Source organism: Triturus cristatus, chromosome 4_2 (assembly GCF_964204655.1).
Source record: "Triturus cristatus chromosome 4_2, aTriCri1.1, whole genome shotgun sequence".
Classification (NCBI taxonomy): domain Eukaryota; kingdom Metazoa; phylum Chordata; class Amphibia; order Caudata; family Salamandridae; genus Triturus; species Triturus cristatus.
Window position 1 is genome coordinate 701,334,089 of NC_140586.1, and position 24,803 is coordinate 701,358,891.

General features: G+C 45.8%; 1 protein-coding gene across 3 annotated transcripts in view; it reads left to right on the forward strand.

Moving 5' to 3' along the window:
• The window catches only part of DHCR24 (24-dehydrocholesterol reductase), a 132,718-nt gene that overhangs the window by 95,175 nt on the left and 12,740 nt on the right, over window positions 1-24,803 (forward strand). For all 3 annotated transcript variants that reach the window (XR_014960667.1, XR_014960668.1, XM_085602534.1), the window contains exons 7-8: window positions 2,281-2,478; window positions 5,644-5,822. Coding sequence is in view for 1 of the 3 variants with exons in the window: in XM_085602534.1 (XP_085458660.1) it covers window positions 2,281-2,478; window positions 5,644-5,822 (377 nt within the window). In the remaining 2 variants the exon portion in view is untranslated. The remainder of the gene's footprint in view (window positions 1-2,280; window positions 2,479-5,643; window positions 5,823-24,803) is intronic.

A 24,803-nucleotide genomic window follows, 5' to 3' on the forward strand; every position in this document is an offset into this window, starting at 1 on the left:
CATGTTCATGGAGGCTTCTAAATTATTGTTGGCCCATTCCTTCAACATTAGTGGGTTTGGTTTTTCAAAAGATGGGGCAATCAGCACTCTAAGCCCCCGTGGGACCCTCCCTACCTCCCTGTATTTCTCTAGACTCTTCTTTTCCCACCATTTAGTTAGTTCAGTCCGGAGTAGTTTTTCCAAACTTTTTAGCATACTCTTCACATCATGATTTGTACTTGTGGTTGCATTAGATTCATTGGACATAACTTTATTGTCCGATACGTTTAAAAATAAAGCATCCGCTACGGCTTCTCGAGCCCGTAGCGCATCTGCCGATGTTGAAATTACGCTGCTGGATGCACGTTAGTATTGAAATACTGCGTTTGCCGAATTATACACTCAATTGTTAATGTCGGCATAAACTCCTTTTGGCATAATCCCAAATACCCGCAACTGCTGCAAAGAGGTGGAATCACTCCCGCTTACCCGTTAGAATAGTAACAGCTCATCGGCGTCCTCCGACTCCTCTCAGCTGTTGGCAGTTCCACGGGACCGCTGAGTGTTCGCTATCTCCTCAGATTCCGCTGGCGATGGGCTGACACAGTAAATACTCCTTCCGGGTTATCCAATAGATCGCGTCCTCGATGTCGGCTGCATCCCGGTCAGCCACAAACAAACGGGAGGGTCCGTATGGGCGAAGACTGACACGCTTATTTCAGCATTTAGCAGGTACGGACCACAACGTGCCTTTAAAGGTTTAATATGCAGGTTTATTGCATCCACGAACAGCTACATTTCACACAGCAAGTGCTCGGCATGACGCGTTTCGACAGCAGGACGCTGTCTTGATCACATGATGCCCCAAGGGCCAATCCGCAGTAAATACTCTTAATGGTGAAAAAAAAACGGTAAACACATTTTTCTAAAATCACAGAGATAGAAAAAATACTATATATTTTATAGGCAAACAATTCAACAACAAAAAAATCATACAATGGTGAAATACCAACCATTGTGTGTGCGTACTGATTTGGGAGTACAAGAGCAGTACTCCATTTAGCATCACCTGCAGATAAGAGATTCTCTGACTGGTTTGGTTTCTCTGACTTCCTATCTAATAGAGCATAACTCTTTGGATGGGAAGTGTGGGACATCTGCTAGTTCTCCTTTTCTCCAGAAAGGATACATTTACTTTCAGGGCTAGGGGGCAGGGAGGGAATCTACTCACTGTGAGCACAATAATATTGGAGTGAAGTCAACAGTATCTCAGTGAGTGGCATCTTAGCATCTGCCTTCACCAATAATGAAAAAATGCATCTTAATTTCACCCTTGGTTTCAGCGATTGATGCTACAACAATATCTTGATGGAAGTGGATTTCTTCACCTTTGAGGGCCTCCTTGCCTTGATCAGGAGAGTGACTTAATCAAGGCAAAGACCTGTGTGAGCAATATGTAGAGCTAGCAGGCGAGTGATTCAGCCAGAACTGGAGGAGATCAGCCCCTCCCTACGTCATTTAACCTGCGGCTGAGTTTGCACTGTTCTGTTTGGAGATTAACTAGCAAGCATCTCCAAATAGGGGCCGGGGCCATAAAGGTGCTTTGTCTCTTGAAGAGCCTTGTTTGGATCTTCATACCAACAGTTCCTTGTTGTATTGGAGCAGGCTAGCTTTTTCTCTGCTGTGAATCTGTTTGGGAAAGACAATAAAAACAATTAGAATTCCCATCAGACTTTCACATCTATCAGTGATATTTGATGTTTTTTGAAGAGCAGTTGTTGAAATCCGAACTAGACCAATGACTAGAAACTTTCAGAATCTTACTGAAAATAGTTACTCGATAATAAATGGGGCAAAGGGGGAGGGGTGGGGCGGGGGGTCTCGCAAACTGGAAATCTTCATGTTAACAAGAAAATAAAACTGTTGTGTGGTGACAAACGAGGCCTTCTGGAATGCACCTGGCTCCCAGCAAATGTGCTCTGTTTTCCCCATTGGAGATTAAATAAGGTATATTTTTCCTTAGCTTTTTTTTTATTTCTAACATTAAGTGTTGTTAGGGACCTGTTTGACCGCTAGGGAAATTGTACGGATTAAGATTCAATGAGGGAGACCTAGTTTTCCATGCAAGCATGTTTTTTTTTCTGTCGGTCTCTATCGCAAACTCCAACGGTCTGCTCCATATGATACTTGGATGCTTGATATTTTCAGTATGAAAATAACTGAAACTTTAGAATTGAATGATTTGCATCACAATAACTGGTTGTGAATTAACTGATTCCTGCTTTTTCCCCCCTCTTTAAGGATATCATTCCATTTGGCAACAACCCAGTTTTTCGTTATCTCTTCGGTTGGATGGTGCCTCCAAAAATCTCTTTATTGAAACTGACGCAAGGAGAGACAATTCGAAAATTGTACGAACAACATCATGTGGTGCAAGATATGCTGGTCCCAATGAAGTACCTAGAAAAATCTATCAACGTCTTTGACAGTGAAATTAATGTAAGGTTCTTTCTTTTAAACATTTGATTTGAAAAGGGCACCTCTGCCGTGTTACTTCACCGCTTTTTTTAAACAACTGCAGACCAAAGGTATAAGTGCACAGCCTAATGCTCCCTTGAGAACAGATTGTGTTTAGAGTCAAATCAAAAGCCCTTGGTATCTTGAGTGTGGGCAAAATTGGACCCAAATAAACCAATATAAATGCCCACAGATGACACGACCTTCCAGATTCAACAGACCAAAGTAGGAAAAGAAACAAGGCTCTGGTACTTCATAATCATCATATAGATATATGATTTGGCCAAGAAGTGGGGTCTTTGCACATGGTACAGGCCACACACTCTCTGAGGTACTCAGTAATACACATTGAAGATGGTGCTGGAAAATAAGGATAGAGGACCCACTCAATAAACAGTCTTGGCTAAGAGCTGAGAAGAAAAACCTTACCTTGTCTGGAAAGTTGGTGAGACAGAAAGGGGTTTCACATCAGAGATCCTCAAGCTCGTGATGGGGCCGAATAGCAGTGTCCTTCGTGTGCTTGAATAAATATGTCCAATCCTTTGGGGAAACCAATGTATTTCACGTAGCTGAAAGTGATTTTAAGCGTTTAGCTCTAGATACGGAATTGGGACACAGTTCGGATTCTCAGTCACTTTGAGTTATCATCATAGATTCTCAATAACAGAGGTATTCACTCATTTCAACATAGTTAAAAAAAACTGTAATTTAGCAGTTCACGTCATTAAGAAAGATCTTGTTTCTGTTCAGCCCGTAGAGAAATGCCTAATAAATAGGTTGACTGGGTATAAATGAAGGTACATATCCCACCTTGTAGTAGAAGAGCAGTTCTCCTTTTTCATTTCAGGGGTCCTAGGGATTGGAGTGACATTTTGATGTTTAGATTGGGGTCAAGAAGTAGGCAATGTTAAAGTGAAGACTAACTGGCACCAGGTTGTCCCCCAAGAGAAGGATGCGCTCCATCTTAAATTACCTGCAGGGTGGGGTGGTTCACAATATTCTGGTTAAAAGCATCGACTAAAGCTATATTGTCAGGTAAGTAGATGGGGACTTAAGAAAAATAAATCTATCCTTCTGTCTGTTTCCATCTATCTCTCTCTGGCTCTCCATATATATATATTTATATAGGTCTTAATAATATAGTGGTAGTTTATATTGTGGATGCAGTAGTTCTGCAAGTAGATATTATAGATATGTGATAGGAAATCACCAGTAGATTTTGCTCCTATTTATGCCAACAGTTTAATCCCTAGCTTAAGACTTTTTTCCCTCTTCGTGATGAGGAAGAGGACATTTTCATAGTAGTACAAGAAGAAGATGGAGACAAAAAAAGTAAAAGCATTATCATGATCTGCAAGCAAAATGCAACATTTGTATTCATGTGATTGAAGAAGAAAAAAGATTGTCTTATACAGAATGCAGATTCGCTGGGAAGAGGGGGAATACAAAATAAGGAATAGAACTAGCAATGTTACCTGGTGCAAGTTATGATCCTTCAAGAAAGTAAACAAGGGGAGGAAGATGTACGCAGAGTGGAACTGGAGAACAGACTGAACACATATCTCTTTGTAAAATATGATGTGTCCGCTTGTATTAATAATTTCTAGTTCAGCTCTGATTACATCTTGCTTATCTTTGTCTTTCCTTGCAAGATTCTACTTCATACTATGTGGCTTTTCCAGTCTTCTCCCTTGCTCTCAGTCTTCTGCAGGCCTTCACATTGGAGACCATTTGTTTAAAACATATTTTATAGGGTTTTTTCAAAGGAAAACATTTCAATATGGCGTTATTATCGCTGTGACAATATCGTTTAATTACAGCATATAATTGTCTGCAGAGTAACAGTACTGCTTATACACTGACCATATTCGATTCTGCAAACAAGATCCCTCCCTTTTTACCATTTATCAAGAGATGTAACACATGAGCATAACCAGTTTTAAAGAGAGACTTCGAGGGGAGAAGTCTCTAGCTAAGTAGCACAGGGCAGTGGAAACATTTTAAGTGGGAGAGTAGTGGAGAAGGAAGGCCTGCAATACATTTCATACTCTGGAGAAGAAAATCGCAAAGTGGGTGAAGGCAAGCAAGTTAACTGCTTGAAACCTCCAAGGATCTTGTGTCCAGTCACTTAAATACCTCCGGACTGGAATACTAATATACTGCCTGTGCACAACTTTGTAGGAGGAAACCGCAATTAGCTACACCAAATGTGATCTTACAGTTGAAAATCACATTTGTACTCTGGTTGCTGTGATACCCAGATTCCACATCAGGATGGCAGATCCTTTAACAAAATGCCTATTGCTCTTATAGTCAAAAGGGCAGCCCTAAGAAACCTAATGGCGAGCCAGTGTGTTTCTCGTGGGTGCTGACTGTAAAGGAAGCAACGGAAGGACTATTGAGCACTTGTTAGAGATACAAAGACCATTGGGCTTCCACACATGCATGGTTGTCAACAGGTGATGGGACCAGAGCAGTGCTTAGACAATGTCACTCACAAAGTGAGAGTGGGCGAAGGACTCAGGCAGAACCTATGGCTCTGTCCTTATTGAAAGCCAGATATTGATTATCAAAGGTCAGATGAAGATACTGAAAAGGTTACAAATCAAGATAAAGGCTTGGGGCAAAAAGGGATGGAGCATTGGCAGAGACGAAAGAGCAGCTGGGACAAGGTGAGATAAGACATCCACCACTCCAGTCCCTTTTAAATCATTTGTGACCCCTAAAATGACGAGAAGGGGCAGAATGATATTTCAAGAAAATCATTACCAGGGGCTAAAGTAAAAGACGTAGAAATACCGCTAAGCTCTAGACAAGTGGGAGTGACCCAAGTAGGCTGTTTTAGATAATTCTTTTGTTTATTGATTCAAATGGTGGGGTCAGTAATCAAGAGATATGCAAATAAAGTAAGCCTCTTTGTCTTGTATTAAAATTAAGGTACTCATGCAATAAACAATTGACACATTGATGACCAATTTTGATCACTATACTTTGGACTGTCTTTGATAGATGCCACTTCAATCTCCTGTTTGGCTAAAAGTAATACTTGAACAGAAGCAACCTCAATAGGTTATGCAGGGCGTAAAGTCTTAGCAGAGTACACATTTAACGTCTTGCTTATATCACATCTTCTCTTAAATCTTGCAGGTTTATCCCCTGTGGCTTTGTCCTTTCAAATTGCCCAGCCAGCCTGGTATGGTACACCCTAAAGGAGATGAAGCTGAACTCTATGTTGATATTGGAGCATATGGAGAACCCAAACAAAAGCACTTTCAAGCCAAGGCATCAATGAGACAATTGGAAAAATATGTGAGAGATGTACATGGGTAAGTAGAATATTAGGATTTAAATTAAAAATCTAATAAGTATAGAATTAAAAGGGGCCAGCAAGTGACTCCTGATCTGTTAAGACTCTTTATACCACTAGACCTTATGAAACAAATAGAAAACTTAAGCTATACAAAGAACAGGTTATTTTTCATCACACTTCATTGTACCTTTAAGTATTTTACCTGAATACATAAAGGTAGATGGTGGCTTCAGCATCCTTTTTCTGCTCATGTGGCAAAGCTTTTGAAACAAAAGTTCCACCTAACATAAAACCTTGGCAAAACAAAAGTAACTGTGTGTGTAACTTTAATCATGGTTATTTATTTATTGATTTATTTATTTATTCTCTCATAGGGGATTTCCATGTATACTCATAAGTAGGCCTGGGCGGTAAATTCCGTTCCGCTCGCTGAATTTGGGTAATTTTGCATTCCGCGGAGAACGCGGAATAGCCCAAAATTCCACGATCCGCGGCTTCGCAAAATTTTTTGCTTGTTCGCGCTTTCAAAATGCGTGTTCGCAAGATATTTCCCCCCGAGCATGCAAACTGCGTTCGCGCACAGAAAAAAAGCATTGCGAACAGGCAGCACAAGCAATTCCGCGTGTTAGCGGAATTTCTGGGTGCTCGTGGAAATTTGTTACCGTTTCGCGGAGCTTTGAGTAGCGCGACTACACAAATTCGGCCCACCCCTACTCATAAGCACTTGAATAGTCCCGCCCATATGCGGGGGCCCCAGAGCACTTCTTTTACATATATCTTGAGTGGATATTGTTCGCCTTTCTTCAGGAAGGCCTGTAAAGACACTTGAGAGATAGAGAGACAATAATGCAGCCTCAATACATTGGCTACACTTGCCGCATCTTCCTCTTGAAGTGAAAAAAGTGTGCCAATAGACTACATTTTGTGCAATTTTATACTGTTTAACACTCAGAAGAATTCCCTTCACAAAACTCCTTTTTTCATGATGGAGATGAAAGACAGAGGACAGACTAGCCTTATAGGCTGCCATTATATGCCTTGAAAATAGAAGCTGTGCCTTTAAGAATCCAGAGACCACCAGTATCCCATCATGCACAGCTAGTGGCAGTTACTTCAGCTCTTTTTTTCCAGCTCCTGCTATCAGGACCATGGAGCATTAAGCTCGGTCAATTTTGGTTTTTCTCTTCAAAATTCACTTCTGAATTTCCCAAATAACTACTTCACTCAACGTCTTTGGCCTTTCCCTCCCTTTTTCTGTCTTTTTAGGTCGAGCATTCAAGACCTCTTGTATATACTTTAGTATATACTTTAATATATACTTAAATGTGTATGTACTGTGTGGGCTCGGGAGATCAGCCCTACTACTTGTCTGCTTCCACTTAGGGACTTTTCTTTTTGTTTAACTGCCTCTATTTAACTGTCTTGCTAGAAAACGACCAGCAGAGGTCAGTAAAATACCAGAATTGCTTTCTGTTGAGTCACTTTCTTTTTTTATTTTTCTGGCAACTGCCTCTATTGAACTTTCTTGATAGAAAATGAACAGCAGAGGTCAGTAAAATACCAGAATCACTTTAGCATTCTCTAGATTCCAGTCCATAGAAATTGTCTTCCAGGAGCACCCGTAGACAATAATATTTTTTTCAAATCCTGTATTTTCGGATATATCACCAACGAATGCCCTGCCTTTATATTAAAAACAGAGCTTTGTACTATACCATTTCCTGTTTAAAGATAATATTGCAAATGCTTGTTCTGACAGGAATCTGTACAGGTTTCTCTTAAAAATACCATCTCTTTTTGATAAGTGTCCAGTCTGTGGTTTTAAAGAAAGGCAAGAATGATCTTCACAGAGTTTGTATACTCGGTTTGCCTGAAAGTCATGTTCTTGACTCTTGTCTGATTTGTAAAACTTTCCCAAAGCGCACTGTGCGTGACAGAGAGACGATTCGGCTCCAAGGAGCAGAGGAGCGGCGAAATCAGCAGGGGGGATCTTTAGGTGGGACTTCAGGGTGAGGAGAGGGTCTGTCCTCTACCAGGGCTCTGTCTTCAGCCTCTGGAGGGCTCTCCAGCAAAAGAAGGGCTGAAAAACGGCACTAGTTCTGGTTGACGTTGAACGATGACGTTGAGTGGAGGTACAGCGATGACCTGTTCGCCGTCGACCCAGGGCTCAGTGCCGTAAAGACGTCGACGCTCCGCATTGAGAGGAAGAATTTCGATGTTTGATTGCAATGCCGAGTACACCCTTGGCGTCAGGAAGCCCATTGCCGATGGCTACACCATGCAGGTCGCCGCCGAGGTATTTATTGGCTTCGATGCATCCCTGCCGATCGACATCGACACATTGCCACAGTCACTCGCTGTCGAGACACCACCGTTGATCGCCGACTCACTCCCACCGTCGGTCGACGCCAAACATCATTGTCAATCGCTGTCGAGACACCACCGATCGACGTCGAGACTCAACCCACTGTCAAGGCGTTAGATCGATGTCGAGGGGGACGGAAAGATCGTCTTCAGTGACTTTGTCAGCCTCCTCAAGCCTCAGGAAGCACGCAAAAAGAAAAGACTAATATATCCTTCTGATTATTCCCGGACCTATTCCCGTTCTTGGAATGTCCCTACTACGAGGCCAATGCTTCCTCCTCAGCATCCTTCTCCTCCTCTACTAGATGCGGAACCAAGACCTCCAACTCCTCCTCCTCCTCCGCCACCACCTCCACAACAAGACCAAGGTCTAGGTTTCACACTCGACATCTGTTTCACAGACGAAGATGCTCCTCTACTCACTCAAGATGCTCCCATCATCAGCGCCACGAAGAAAGGTCTCATTCGAGGCATGCCACGGACACCTTCTCCTCAAACACAGGGAGATATACTCTCGGACTCCCCTCCCCCACATATTTCACCAGTGGATGGCATATCGACCTTTCAAGACGTTCTGGTGCGGAGTGCTTCGAAATTAAATATCCCAGTGTCTACTCCAACGCTGACAGCTTCTGTAATATTTGAGACTCTACAGCAAAGACAAGTTTCATGCCTCTTGTTCCGGGTCTCCTAGAGCCAGCTATGGAGCTCTTGCTGACACCTTCTTCAATTAAGTCCGCTCCATCCAGGCTGCAGAAGAAATACCGTCCTCCAGATCAGGACCCTGCTTTCCTGTGGACAGACCAGTCATTGTGGTAGCGGCAAAGAAGCAACATGCCATGGCTCCAGCTTCAACAGTGCCACTGGACAAAGAGAGCCAAAAAATAGACTCAGTAGGGAGGAAGGTATGCAACATAGCAGCGATACCATGAAAGCAGCTAGTGCCACGGCCTTAATTGGCAGATATGACAGGACAGTGTGGGAATCGCTCCAACTGTTTGTGAACTATATCCCTGGAGACAAACAAGAGGACTTTAATGAGATCTTGACAGACAGTCTTATGGTTTCTAATCAAGTCATAAGCGCAGCAGGGGACACATCTCTTCTTGCTTAACATGAATATTGTCACGGCATGGCTCTTTGTGCGACACTCATGGCTGCGCCTGATGTCTCTTAAACCTGAATCACAACAGCCCATCCTGAATCTCCTGTTTTCAGGGACAACTCTTTTTAGCACTCATACTGTCGAAGAAATGGCCAGGATGAAGGCAGAAATGGGGACGCTGAAAGCTTTTGGCTTAGAAAGACCTATGGAGCAGCATAAATCTTTCAGACCCTTTCAACGCCATTATCCCACAGAGTAAGGTACGCAACAACAGTACCAACGATCTTATCAGCCTTCTCAGAAGTAACAGGCCAGAGGATGATCAGGACAACAACCTGCACAAGGAGGCAAACTAACAGTAGGGTCGAAAACTTGAGTCCTTTCTTCCCCATCTTCCATTACCTGCTCCGGTAGACGGAAGCATTCAACATTACCTGGCAGAGTCTCAAAAAAATCACGCAAGGCAATTGTGTGCTGAATATTGTTCGCAGTGGATATTCTCTTAGATTCATCAGCCCTCCACCATCGATACCTCAAACGATCTTGGTTCCACCTGCAACAATTATAGTCAGACGCCAACATTCTCTTACAGAAACAGAGGTGGAACCCTTATATCATCTACCAAGAGGCACAGGGCTATATTAAAGGTTCTTTCTCATCAAAAAGAAAGACAAGCACGAGTTCAGACCCATTCTCGATCTCACAACGGCCAACAAGTGGATTCCGAAAGAAAGGTTCCGGATGCTGGCATTGCACCAAATTTAGCCTCAGTTACACCAAGGGGATTGGCTATGCGCCATCGACCTCCAAGATGCATACTTTCACAAACCCATTACTAGAAAGCATTGCAAGTTCTTGTGGTTTGTTGTGGGGCACAACCACTATCAGTACCGAGTACTTCCATTTGACCTGATGTCCGCACCCAGGACTTTCTGAAAATGCAGGGCAGTAGTTGCAGCCTATCTAAGGAAACACAAAGTGTTCGTCTATTCCTATCTAGACGATTGGCTGATCAAAGCATCCACGTCTCAGGAGGCTCAACTTCATTTCAATTAGACCTCCAATCTTTTCCTTTGGCTGGGCCTTCATGTCAACCATGCAAAGTCAACCTCGATCCTAGTACAGTTCCTGTAATATTTGGGGGCCTTCATCGATACACTCAAGGCAAGAGTGTGTTCTTCGGAGGAGGAGAGACGCTTTTTGATCATTTGGAAGGCTCAAGCTCTCATGGCAGTCTTTCAGTCAACCCTGAGGAAGGTCTCCTTGGCTCGAAGGCCTCCTGCATATTTCTCACACCGAATACACGTCTCCACATGAGGCCCCCACAGGAAAGCCTAGAAGACCAATGAGACCAGAGAACAGGAAATTGGAAGACAGGATACGATTGTCTCAGCATGCCCTGCGGTCCATCAAATGGTGGTGCTCTCCAACCAATCCACTACGAGGGTTTCTGTTCCACAAGGAGATACATGTGCAGACCCTAGTCACGGATGCCTTGTTTGAAGGATGGGAACCCACACAGGCCACCTTCAAATTCAAGGCAAATGGTCACTCAGAGAATCCATGTACCATATCAATCTACTAGAGCTACAGGCAGTTCGCCTGGCACTGAAAGCCTTTCAGCCATCACTCCTCTCCAACTCCCTGCTTGTTCAGACGGACAATACAATCACTATGCACTACCTCAACCAGCAGAGAGGCTCGAGGTCCAGACCCTTATCTCTGGAAACCCAGGTGATCTGGAAGTGGCTTCTAGCCAGAAATCTCACGATTACAGCAGCTCACCTCCCAGGTGTTCAGAATGCTCAGGCTGACTCTCTAAGCAAATGGAAAACCACGAGCGAGTCTTAAACGACGGCGTGGTCCACAATACCTTTGGAAGATGGGGTACTCCGTAGGTCGACTTGTTCGCCACCGCATAAAATAGCAAATGCCAAGAATTCGCACAGAGGCACTACCAACCGGGAACCCTGAGGAATGCCCTATGGATCAACTGGTCCGGGAGATTTATCTACGCCTCTCCACCAATTCCCCTAATCCCAGCAGTCCTCATTAAGCTTTTGCAGTCACGGGCCAAGATGATACTCATAGCCCTGGAGTGGCCCCGTCAATGGTGGTTTACTGACCTCCTTCACCGGTTTATCCATCCACATCTCAGTCTACCATGCAAGACAGATCTGCTAACGAAGTTTAGAGGCCAAATGTTACACCCCAACCTCTCCTCTTTGAATTTGGCAGCATGGCTCCTGAGCTAGTTCAGTATGGACACTTGAACTTGCCTCAAGACTGCATGGACATCCTCAGGGAAGCAAATTGGCCTTCCACACGTTCCGCGTATGCCCATAAATGGAAGAGAATCTGTACTTGGTGTTCATTGAAGAATGAGGATCAGAGCTCTTGCCAGGAAGATGTCATACTTCCATATTTGCTCCATTTGGCGCACTCTGGCCTACAATTTTCTTCCATTAATGTTCACCTGGCAGCCCTTACTGCCTACAGCAAATGCCCTTCACAGACTTCTCAGAATTCCTGTCATCCGAGATTTCCTGGAGGGTTTGAAGAAGGTATTTCCTCCCATTAGACTCCCTTCCCCTCCTTGGGAGCTTAATGTGGTTCTCTCTCGCCTTATGCAGGAACCTTTTGAACCCATACATAAGGTGTCTCTCCAGCATCTGTCTTGGAAGACAGCTTTCCTTGTGGCTATAACATCTGCCCGCAGGGTTAGTGAAATCCAGGCACTTTGCTGTCGAGCCATACACAGTTTTTCATGCATCCAAAGTAGTCATGAGGACTCCTTTGAAATTCCTCCCTAAGGTGGTTTCCGATTTCCATGTTAACCAGGCGATCTTTTTACCTACTATTTCCCAACATCCATCTACTCCAGCAGAGTAGATGGATGTTGGGAAAAAGTAGATCCCTTCATCCCCTGGATGTTAGACAGGCTCTAAAATTCTGTTTGGATAAAACTAAAGATCTACGGAGCTCTGACCAATTATTTGTAAATTATAACTCCCTTCATATAGGTCTAGCGACTTTTAAGCAGTTCATCTTCCTATGGATTGTTTCAGTCATCTTACTTTGTTATCAAAAAGCTAACACATCTAAAGCTGCTAAAACTAAGGCTCATTCTACCAGAGGAAAGCTTTTCTCCTCACACATACCCATTCCAGAGATATGCAAAGTAGCAACCTGGAAATCAGTTCATATATTCACTAAACACTACTAACTGGACGCAGATGCTCAAGTAGGGCATGCTTTCCTTAGGAACCTATTTGCTTAAATCTGTCTACCATTATCCTCCGTCTCCTCCACCGCGTTCTATAGGGATGGGCTTGCTAATCTATTCAAGTGCTTATGACTATACATGGAAATCCTCTACCAGAGATGAAACAGTTTCTTACCTGTAACTCCAGTTCTCTCGTAGGGGTATTTTCATAAGTCATAAGCAACCCTCCATTCTCCCCGGTGGAATAGACAGAGGGATCCAGACATGAGGCATGCATACACTTCACATCACCCTCAAAAATACCGAAGTAACTGCCAATAGCTGTGCATGATGGGATACTGGTGGTCTCTGGATTCTTAAAGGCACAGCTTCTATTTTGAAGACATATAATGGCAGCCTATAAGGCTATTCTGTCATCCCTCTCATCTAGATGATGGAAAAAAAAGTGTGAAGGGAATTCTATGTGTTAAACACTATAAAATTACACAAAATATAGTGTACTGGCACCCTTTTTTTCACTTCGAGATGAGGATGCGGCCAGTGTAGCCTATGTATTTAGGCTGCATTATTGTCTTTCTTTCTCTTAAGTGTCTTTACAGGCCTTCCTGAAGAAAGGCGAACAATATCTACTTAAGAAGATACATCAAAAAGAAGTTCTCCAGGGTCCCCGCACGTGGGAAGGACTATTCAAGTGCTTATGACTTATGAGAACTGGAGTTACAGGCAATAAACTGTTCCTTTTGTTGCGGGCTCTTGGGAGTGTCCACGTGTGTTACAGAATGGCTGATAGGCTATCAGGCTAAACTGATTTCTGCCTTTGATAACCAATCTCCTCATTGAAGTATTTCACCCCTGCCTTGGCCAAGAAGCTCTCCTCCATTTTCACCAGGTATGTTTTGTATGTTTTATTATTAACTGTTCAATTAATTAAAATCTTTACAGTAAAACAGATCAGTACAAAAAGGCTAAAAACTGTGATTCAAAACCTTAATACTGGTTAAAATGTTGACGCCCCTCCCGAGACCCGTATGGTCTTTCCCCAGCGTGTGAGCACGTGTTCTTGACGCCCCATTTGTGCCCTGAAGATGATCTGGTTTGCGGGGCTCTTGGACTGGCCTTTGTGGCGCACTAAGTGTCTCTCGGTGGGCACTGTTGATGCAACACTGGTTCGTCGTTGAGAAAACCCATTAGCTTTCCTCCACGGAGATTACCATGCTCTTCCTCAGGGTATCGCTACTTTCGTCAGTGGCTTTTAAGGCTATCCTGATTTGGTGGATGAGTTTTGCCAGTCTCTCTAGTGTCATAGTATTGGTAGTTGAAAAACACAGGGCTGATGCTTTGCTGCATGACTTTATACCATTTTTAATGCAGATTGGGCGCAGGAGTCGCTGACGTCATAGTCAAAATTGGGACAGCAGCATAGGAGATGCAGCCAAGATTCCCTCTTGTAGTGGCACAGTCTGCTAGTTGTGAGCTCCCCTCTTCGAGCCCATGCAGGGTTGAATTCCGCAATCCCTAGCATGGTCAGCCTCATGAATAAAATTTTGCTTCGGGCCTGTGTGGTGAGGGCCTCGCTTAGGTATGGTTGTGCTTTACCTGCCGCGTAGGAGTTGTTCAACGGGTCTAAGTGAGCGCTTCGGCGGAGAGATTTAAAATCTCGTTTGAAGGCGATTACATGCACTTGTTTGTTGACTGCTCTCTTCCAGGCATTCAGTGGGATATCCGGCCGCTCGATGCTTTCTTCCTCGATCTTCAAAGCTTTAATTGCGTTAGCAAGGCCGGAGTGCCAGGCTGAGACTGGCCCCTCAAAGATTGGTTTTAGCTGATTTTTTAGGGAGTTAGCAGGTGTTTGCCTATCCAAGGCTGGGTATGAAGTTCCAGGAAACATTTCACTGAGCTAGCAATATTGGGTTTTTGGCTAAAGGTGCTTTTGGGCAGGCCCTCTCAAAGCCCTCTGCACCAGAATGGCTTAGATTAGACCTGCATTTGAGGCACACATGTGGCCTTCCCACTTAGGCAGACATACTACCTTGCACCGAGCCATTGCCCCTGTGGTCTCACCAACGATATACTGGGGTTGAACTATACAATCCCTGATAGCCTTGAATTTACCTACTTGCACCTGGGACCTCACCGAGTGTTATACTGGCTGCACACTGTATAGGTTGGTTCTAAGTTACCACAGTGTCTTTGACTTGGTTTTACCCTGGTTCCGAAGTGCTGATCTTTTTTGCTGAGGCAGTCCGACAGTACTATGCCATTTCCAGGTGATTGCTGACTTGCTAATTTTTGTCATCATGGTGATACTGGGATTGCACTAGCAGCATTCATGTATTCTCGTCCTTCCATAGAATACCATTACCGCATAGTGGTTAGGATAGCATTACTGGAGCAGCATGGCTATTCAATGTGATTCACCTGACTGGTATATGGGGGAGATAACTGAGCTGTCTTCCAAGTACCTGTGCAGGCCCTTTGCTTGGATTGTTTGAGGTTGTTGCTGCAATGGACCAATTTGCATCCTACTGATCCAACCTATCTGTACAAATACCAGAGCGGCAATTCCTTTGACCATAGGAACTTCCTTGAACTCAAATTATTATCATGGTCTTTGTAATGTTGAAGTTGTAATGTTGCAGTTGGACCACTAAAGGTCTGGAGGCTGCGCCAACCAGCAGGGGCCGTGCCAGGATGTGGTGCTCTTGTTCCAATGCAAAGAAGGGGAAAAGACCCTCGGGCGCTACCTCCACTTTCAACCAGAACTCCAAAAGGCAGCATATTGGACCCTTCCGTCTGTTCCAACAGGCCTATAACCCTGATGTTGTTCCTTTGGACACAGTTTTCAGTGTCTTGTGCCCTATGATCCAGAGTCTTGATTCTGCCCTGCGTGTTCACCATGTATCCACTCAGTGATTCCAACTCCAGGGACATGTCGCTCAAGATACGCTCAGTAGATGTGACCCTTTTCTGCCAGCCACCGCTGGTCATCTCGGCCATATCCACCACCATAGTATCTATTTTCAGTTCAAGGGCCTTCTGTGAGTCTGCGATTGCCCGTAGGATAGCGTCCAACATGGCCCCATGTTGTCCCCCAGCCGGGGCCGATGCAGCCAGGCCGCCTTCATCAACATCGCTGGTCACAGGATTAGTGGCACAGGAAGTCCACCAAGTCCTTCTTCTTAAAATATTTGCCCATAGTAGTCTTCTAGGAGCCACAGTGAGGCCCCCACAGGCACCCCCCAAAGCGCTCCACCAGCCGGATGGTAGGTTGTCCAATTCTTCCCTCACCCATCAACAAAGTGGGGTCTGCCAAGACCTTCAGAGTCGGAGCTCCACTCACAGTGGTTCAGGCCACAGACAGATGGGGGCCTCCAGAGGCAAGTCACCCCAGCACACAGCGCACCCCTATCTCCTAAGGAGTGCTGTACCACCACACTCCAAGCCATAGCACAGCAGAAGATCAAGGGCGGGCCTGCTAGACAGCCGTGGCCACAGTCATGTATGCCAAGTCCCAGTCGGCTCCACTTAGCCCTTGGGTCCCCGCCGCCTCACGTGTCTCCTCCTTTACCCCCGCACCCACCCACCATCCACGACCAAACCAGAGATAGGGTCCACCTTGCCAGTATCGTAGGGCTCCCCTTCTTCAGCACAGGTAAGGTCTGCAGCCACAAATGCTATTCGTCGCCAGCTCCGATCAGCTCTCTGTAAGCGCTTCCCCGCCACTCCCTCGGGTTAGTGCAGGCTTTCGGGGGAATTTGGCTTTCCTCCGACAGGCTTAATTCAGGTGCGGTAATGCAGGCATTCAGAGGATGGCAGCCCCAGCGGTTCCTCTCTGCTTATGCACAGCTGCCAGAGGCACCAGTCAAGACTGCGCCGCCATTTTGTCATGCAGCGCTCCAGGCCTCAGTCTCCTGGGTCCCAATTCTCTGCCGGGGGACCAGCAGGGCAGCAGTACTTGTCACCTAATGTGGGGAAAGGACTGTCTGGCTCAGGATGGCAACAGGATGCCCTTCCATGGTGGTGTTCAGGCAGGAGCACCTCCGCTCCCATCCTACTCCATCGGCGTCAAAGACTCTTGGCTGAAGAAGGAGTAATCCTAAAAAGGGAACTACCATTTCCTTAACCAACTAATCATGTCTCAACTTCAGTAACTGCTTATGTGTCCAACAGGGACAATGATAAAAAATGAACTGCAGCAGAAAAGTAATTAAGTGGGCATGATGGGTTCAGGTCCTGAGAGCCCATTCAGATGATCTGATGTAGGAAGGCATAAAGCGTATGACAGAGAAAGAAACAGTTTGTTTGGGAAACACTTTAGCAGATCCTGATTAAACCCGGCAGTGGGTCGAAACCAAAGAATACCCCTGGGGGCACAGACCTTAAGACAACCAGTAAGCCAAATTGCTTGTCAGAGGGAGGAGTGTCATGGAAGACTGGCCCAGGCACTGATGTTCTATACCAGGTAGGCAGCCAAGACCAACTAGGTCCAGAAGCAAAACGCCAAGACCAGCTATCTTCAAAAATAGGGACAAGGTTTTCTTTAATTACATAAGACTTGCCAACCCTGGGCTCACTGTTAAGGTGAAAGATTGCACTGTAATATTAGTTCCAATCTCATGATGTGCAGACACCCTTTCCAATGCACCCCTGCCCAATGTGATGGTTGACAATCACAGGGTTCTGATGTTCCCTGACTTTACGAGAGATGATCAGAAACAGTAGACCACTTTTTCGAAGGCTAAAAAGTGTCTCTGCCAGCTTGGGGTTCACTAGGTCATGCTTTCCCCAGCCAGACTACGAGCTGTGACTGAAGATGGGGTGCAATCCTTTACGTCGCCACAGGAACTGTGGAAATGAATTGACCGCCATTGACAATTGGCAAATATCCTCAATGCTACTGGTCGTTAGCCCTCCCGTAGGTGATTCAGAAGACTGACATGGAGTGGTAGCAGACCCAGAATGCTCTCTGATCAGAACACTGCTGCTTTACCTGAAATGGGAATTGACACCCCCCTGCATACCGGATTGGTGATTGACGATTGAGGGGCTAAAGGACCCGGTGTTCCACCAGTCGACTGGGGAGGAAATAAGGCAATACTTTGAGAGTAACGTGGTCACGGCTTCCACGCCACAGCTTGAGTGGGACGCTTTTAAGCTTTTGTGGAGAGGTGTGGCTCACTAGTTAGAGGCGGCAGACCCGTAAGCAGAGAATCGGCCAGGGACCAGGGTTCAATTCCCGACGCGGCAGGGTCGTGGACCAGGGTCAAAACGGACTCGATAATTCTCGCCTCGGTACCTACTCTAACCAGGAACACACTCGGCAACTCTGGGCATTAAGCTTGCCTCATCTCTACAACGGCCCCCCACAGACGCCGGGGATGCCTGGTTTCACCTTGGAGATACCAAGAAAAGGACCATCTCACAGGGATAGCCAGGACGGGTTCCCCAGCGGTCTACAGCGCCGGGACGCCCCGTTGCTGGGGCAGCTGTGCGCTTTACAAGTCTACAACATTTACATTTAAGTTGTTATTCGGGACGATATATTGCTGAAGCGGTGGGTGTGCTGCAAACTTTGTTGCACAAGGTTGAGTCCCAAGAGGCAGCGCTAAGAGAGGTGGAGAGAGCTAGACCGAGGAACCCAGCTTTGTAACAGATGCTGCTGGAGGCCAAAGAAGCACAGGCAAGACACGTTAAAAGGCTCTGTTGCTTTGCTGGGAGTGTATGGTCAGGGCACATTCTCAGAGGGACAAAGCAGAGTCCCTCCTGGTGTGGCTGGCTAATCCAACCAGGAGGGGCTCCATGATCTTGGAACTTGAGTCCGAGCACGGGGAACACATTTATGAACAGGATGGCATCAATGCAAGGTTTGGGGAGCATTATACCTCTCTGTATGTGGGGGCCCTCTGAGAGGGAGTCTCAGAGGGTGGGCTTTTTTGGACCCATTTTGGACCCGGTGATTTCCTGGGAGGAAGAAGAGATGCTGGGGAGTGATATTACGCTTCTGGAGATTAAAGCTGCAGTGAAAAATATGGCCCGGGGAAAGGTGCCCAGGGCATTTGTGTTCCTGGTGGAGTTCTATGCCTTGTATGTTGATGTCCTTCCTCCCAAATTGGTGGACCTATATTGAGCAGAGAAATCCCTTGGCCACTTACCGGCCTCTATCTGCAAGGCGTTGGTCTTTCCGTTATTGAAGCCTGGCCGTCCGCCGCATAATGTGAGCATTGTCAATGCTTCATGTTGACTATCAGATTCTTAGTTAAATTATAGCCCCACAGTTGCTGCCTTGCATGACTCAGTTGATACACACAGATCAGGCGTTTTATCCCGAGAGGTAACACCATGCTCAATATTCAGGGGCTTATATTACTGATGGCGGATGACACCTATGATAAGAAGGCGGCGATGGTCATGGCAGTATATATAGAGAAGGCCTTCGGTAGTCTTGACTGGGGGCTTCATTATCATGTGATGGAGAAGATGGGGCTGGGACCTGGCTGCTGTCCTCGAGCCCCACAGAGTAAAGACTGGCAGAATAATTTCGGAGGTGTACTCGGTGATCCGGCGGACTCCAAAGGAGTATCACTATTCCTGTTGCTCTTCGCACTTCCGGGTGAACCATTTGCCTGTAGTGCAGGTACTACAGGGGTTTAGAGGTCCAGGGCTTGCTGCATCACATTGCCTTGTATGTTGATTATATGCTATTGTTTTTAAATGATTCTGATACGGACTCGGCAAAAGCCATAGGATTGCTAGATCCGTTTGTGGGACTGTCGGGCTTTGGTATAAATTGGTAGAAGTCTAGCCTGTTACTTATTTGTGTGTGTGTGGCCGACCTCAACCTAGGAGGATTGATGTGGGAGGTGACTTGACTGCAGCATCTGGGGGTCAAAATCTACCAAGGCCTGTAGGACCTCTTGGAGGGCAATGTGGGAGCCGCGATCCAGGCTCTGCAATCCAGTGTGGACTTTTTGCAGTCATTACTGATATCTGTGGCCGGACAAGCTGCTATTGCTAAGAGGGCTGCTCTTCCCTGACTGCTTTACTTCTTTTTGGTTCTGCTGCTGCTTGTCCCGCGGAGTGTGTTTCGGGTCCTTGATTCAGTGCTGATTGACTTTGTGTGGGGGTTGGTCAAGCATTGAGTGGCGATGACCAAGTTGCAGCGACCAGTAATGGAGGTTGGTTTGGCAGCACTGGATTTTAAATCTGACGGCGCAAATGTAGTAGTACACTCTGGGTCTGTTGTCAGTGGGCTCCTGAGGGCACAATGGGCCCATTTGTTACCATGTTGCAGGAATTATTTCAATTGCTTTTGGATCCCCCAACGGCTCCCACGGGGAGGCCCTTCGGAGCTGATGGTCATGCGTCATTGTTGGTTGCGGTGTGTGCAAAACCATGTACTTGATTCTCATATTCTCCTGACTTAGCTTTACAATGAATGGGGGTTGGTGCTGTGTGCTGGCTAGTGGCAGGGCCTCTCAGTGGACAGCTGCTGGGCTTTCTTGTGGGTGAGCTGCTTGTGTTTAAAGATCTACAGCTGGAGTTTGGTCTCCCGGGACATCAGTTCTTATTGCATAGGGCTGTGGTAGTAACAATTAGATGACAGGGCGAAGCCAAGATGGCTGAACCCCTTACGCATCAGAGCTTCCAGCATAGTTGCACCTCCACTGGGTCTCAGGGCAGTTACCTACTTCTATCGGACTCTCAGAGCTGATATTATTACCCCTCTGATGGAACTTTGGGAGAAGTGGGAGGAAGATTTGGGAGCCTCGATCCTGAAAGCAGACTGGTTGAAAATTCTGGAACACGTTTCAAAGTTGTCTAGGAATGCCACGTTCAAGTTAATAAACTTTTATTTCTTCCATAGAGATAACATTACACCCAACAAAAGAAACCAATATTACCAAACTGCCAGTGCGGCACGTCCTAAATATGGGTATATTGGTGCTGAGATGTATCATATGGTGTGGGCTTGCCCTGCCCTTTTGGGATTTTGAGAGACGGTGACTGAATGTGCCAACAAAATTACTCATCATAATGTTCCCTGCTCCCCAAATACTGTCCAAATGAAAGGGTCACTAATAGTATACATTTAGCTATGATTCTCGCTAAATTGGAAATTACGATGATTTGGAAGGCCAGTATGGGGTCCCAGTGTGGATAAGCGGCGAGCTTGTTAAGTGGGGGTTTTGACAGTGGTGTGCTACTCAAGGAAGCGAAGCGAGGGTGTGGCTCCATCGATATGGCACATGCATGGAAGAGCCTGGTTGATTGTATGAAAGAGCCGGATCCGGTTTCCCCAGTGGGCTCCCGACATAGTGTGACTGCTATGGAAGATGGTGAAGTCTGAGGGGTGCTGGTCGGTTGAAGTCGGGACTTCATGGCAGGTGTGCACTTATGTAGTTGCACAACACTATATTAGGGGGAGGTGGGGGAGGTGATTGTTAACTTGTTTGGAAAGGGGAGATAAGTTGACAGTGGCAGCTGCCGCACAACGGAAATGGGGGGTTGGGGTGGCGGGTCGTGATTTTTAAAAAAACGTAACTTCCACTGCCCTGACAGCCGCCTCAGTGCTTCACTCCCAGCAGTCTATGAGAAAGCACAGGCTCCTCTGCCAATCCGAATGCTGCTCTCATGCTATGAGAGCAGCGCCAGGATTGGTTTGAGTGGCCTGCTCTGACGCTCAGACACTGCCTGGGAGCCTGCTGCTTTTCTCTAACCCGGCTGTGAACACAGCTAGGTTGGAGAAATAGAAGTGTGCTTGTCTGTTTGGCCAGCCTGAGACCGCAGACCAAACTTACATGTGCACTTCTGTCAGAGCCCCTCACAGAAAAATAAAATGATATTATTGTGTTAATATCTTTTTATTTTTTTGTGACTGACTCGGACCAGTGGGGCGACGCTCCTCTGCCATTACGGAGGAGCTGCCCCTATAAGTTGATGAGCTCTAAAATATTGATGTTCTTTGTCATGCTGCCTTAGTTAAATCTAATTAAAACAAAGTTGCCAAAAAAAAAAAAGTAAGGCACCTTCCAGGTGTCTCTTTTTTAGGCATTTTCCTTCATTTACGTACACAACCTGAAAAATGGAAATTTAGAAAACAAAGGCTTTTGTTGTCGCTCATCATTTATTTCCTATGTGGTGGAAGCTTTGACTGATCTTTTCATTCAAGTCCGATCAGGGGTATAATGTTCTAGAAGAGTATATTTGTAAGCAAGAATTGTTGAACCTTTGTTTTAAAAAGAAAATTTTTAACGCTTCCACTGGCAAAGAATTTCTCATTACAAGTCAATGCCTTTCATGTCAGATTGTGGTAACTCTCAGGCCTGTTCTTGAGGTATTTTTCCAATGTTTCCCACTTTATAACTAGGCCCCATGGTACTTTCACTCGGCAGGCTGCTGGAACATAGTCAGAATTTCTTCTACCTCTTCAGTTTCCTTTGAAAGAGAGATATTTACCCTCTCAATATGATATATTATGTATTTTAAGATCTTTTTGAATTGTGCATTGTTTCTATTGAAGTGGCTTCTTTACTTTTTGACTTCTTGACTTTTAGATGACAAGAACAGAAACTGCTTAACCACAGCAGTTACATTGGTGGCAGAGCTTAACAGGAGAATATAGATTTAAGCAGCGAATAGAAAAAGGATAGTGCCTTCAGTTGTGAGAGGAGACTGCGCCTTGCCTGCATTAGAGTGGAGATTTCATTTGGCCATACCTTCTTGTCGCAGCTCCTCGCCGGACCCGCTGCGCGGGTCCCGCTTCGCTGTTCCTGCCTCCCTGACCGGTGGTGAGCCTCCCTGCTTCCCCTGAGCTCATCCAGCTGAACTGTTGCTGCGAGCGCGTGTGTGTGCACGGGACTACAGGGCTGCGAGCTGACCCGCAGGGACTCAGTGTACCAGGAGTCCCTGCGTGAGGTCCAGACCCGCAACACCTGGGTCGCTCTCCCTGCCTGCCCCGCCCCGCCACACCTTCATCCTTATTACTGACCTTTGCCCCCGCGGCGCGGGAGCGCCCGGGACTAAGCCCGGGCCAAGGGCAGGCCCGTCTGAGCCCGTCCGAGACCGATCGAGGCCAGGCCGGGCCGGGCCCACCTACTAACATTTGTTGAAGAAGATTTGTATGGTGAGGTCTTGCTTACTGGGGGATCCTAAATTTCTATTATCAGCTGGCCCTTGTATTGAATCACGCACATTTTGCAATGAGTACGCCTGGAAATAGAGAAGGAATACCTTCGCTGTCAACCGGAGGAGCCTTGATGGGAACCCTTGACAATTTCCTTGTGCGTGTCCAGTCAGCCTTGGCTAAGGATATAGAACTAACTGAAAAAAGATTGTCTCTGGACGTTTTATGTGACAAGAGATCATCATTGGGAACTATTGCAAACTCTAGATCTCCACCGTGTCACACGCCTGCTATCCAGACAACTGTAGGGTCAATATCCCCCTTGAAGGAAGTGTGCAACAGTGTAACTATATCATCCACCCCGCCCCCCTATTTGAAATGCTGGGTGAAACGGCGGAAGGGTTGGCAGTAGATACTACTGTCTCACAATCTAAGTCCTTATCAACTATTAAGACCCGATCTGCAAGTAGCGCCAAGGGGGGTCTTGCCAAACAGTACACAGGCCTAACTGGGAAAAATAAACGCAGAGGCGGCCAGCAGACTTTGGTAGGCAAAAAGGTGAATCCTGGTCCTGCGATTAACTCAGGAAAAGACGTTGTTTCATGCTCCCAAACCACTATAAGTGAAGAAAGGCAAAATTCACTGCTATCTGAGGGAGATGACCCTGTGAAACAGGGAGACAAAGCGTTTTGGAAAAAATTGGATAGTATTCTAAAAAACGCATGTGCTCCTATTTATGAAAGGCTGGGGTCCATTGAAAGTAGACTTGTGTGCATGGAACTTGCATGGTCTACGGCACGGCAACAGGTTGGTGGAAGTGAACCGAATTCCCAACTGGAATGTGTTAATGACCAAACCCGATGCAGCAAGACTAAATACATCAAGAATGCCCAAGACGATGCTGTTGTAAATACCAAATTACAAGGAGCCATAGAAAAACATGATGCAGAGAAGGAAGTCAATCATCAAAAGGGAAAAACCAACTCAAAAACCAATTGAGCCTGTGACGGACCTAATAGAAATTTACCTACCGCAACAAATAATGTTGAACAGCCCGTACAGGGACAACCTTTGGCCCAGACCTCTTCGGACCTGATTGACATACATCTTCCCCCTGAGGCTGCCCCATATGTAGTTGTCTTGACCGGTGTTCCACCTTTGGCAAATGGTATTAGGGAGACGTACTGGGCCTTAAAAAACAAATGTACATTCTGGCTCAATACCAAACGCCCACTGCCGGGCTATATGCGAGCTGAAATTTTATTCGCTAGGAGGGTAAACTGGGTGGGCAGCAAACCTAAGACAATCAAGGGTGACTGTGTCATTATCAATTTTAGGGATAAACACTGTGTTGATCATATTTGTGGATGGTCCCAGAATGCTGATTTCTCATCCCCAGTTAGATCGGTACCACTGTCTTACTTTTATGCTCCGGCCCCCTTGCCTTTGTTTGGGACACCTGGAGGGAGAGACATGCAAATGGGTCAACTAATGGGGGACATTAGGTCTTTTAACCGATATGACGTGCTGTCTGGACTGACTGATTGTGATTGACAGAAGTATAGTAGTGGTTGCCCCAGCCTCAAAAAGGAGTATGTAGCCTCAGAGATAGATTATGGAAAACAATTGGGCGAGATGTCTAGAATGGCGAACCCAAGAGGCGACAGTGATATAAATATGTTTGCTGTCGCAAGACAATCTACCAGGGATATGGAGCAAGATTCCTGCCCTGAGTCTGGACAGGGAATATCTGCTCTTAAATCACCTGGTACGAACATAGGACAATCTAAAGGGACCCTCAGTGCTGTAGGATGCACAACGTTTTTATCCTGGAATGTGGCTGGCATAGGATCCAAATTAGCGTCACCTTTATGGACTGATTTCATCGATGACCATGATATCTGCCTCTTCCAGGAGACCTGGTCGGTAGAGCCCGTGTTTAGGATAGGCTATTTGAATTTTTATGTTCCTGCAGTTAAAAGGCCAAAGGGTCGTCCAGTAGGAGGCTTGGTTATATGGGTTAAACAATCTATAAAGTGTAAAATCCAACCCTTCCCAAACCAGAATAACGATATCCTAGGAATAAGACTAAACTTCCCATCAAACTCGTGTATAGACATTTATAATGTCTATGCTAGAGGTCTACCGGGTGGCAAAAAGTCGGAGGTGGTATCAACAC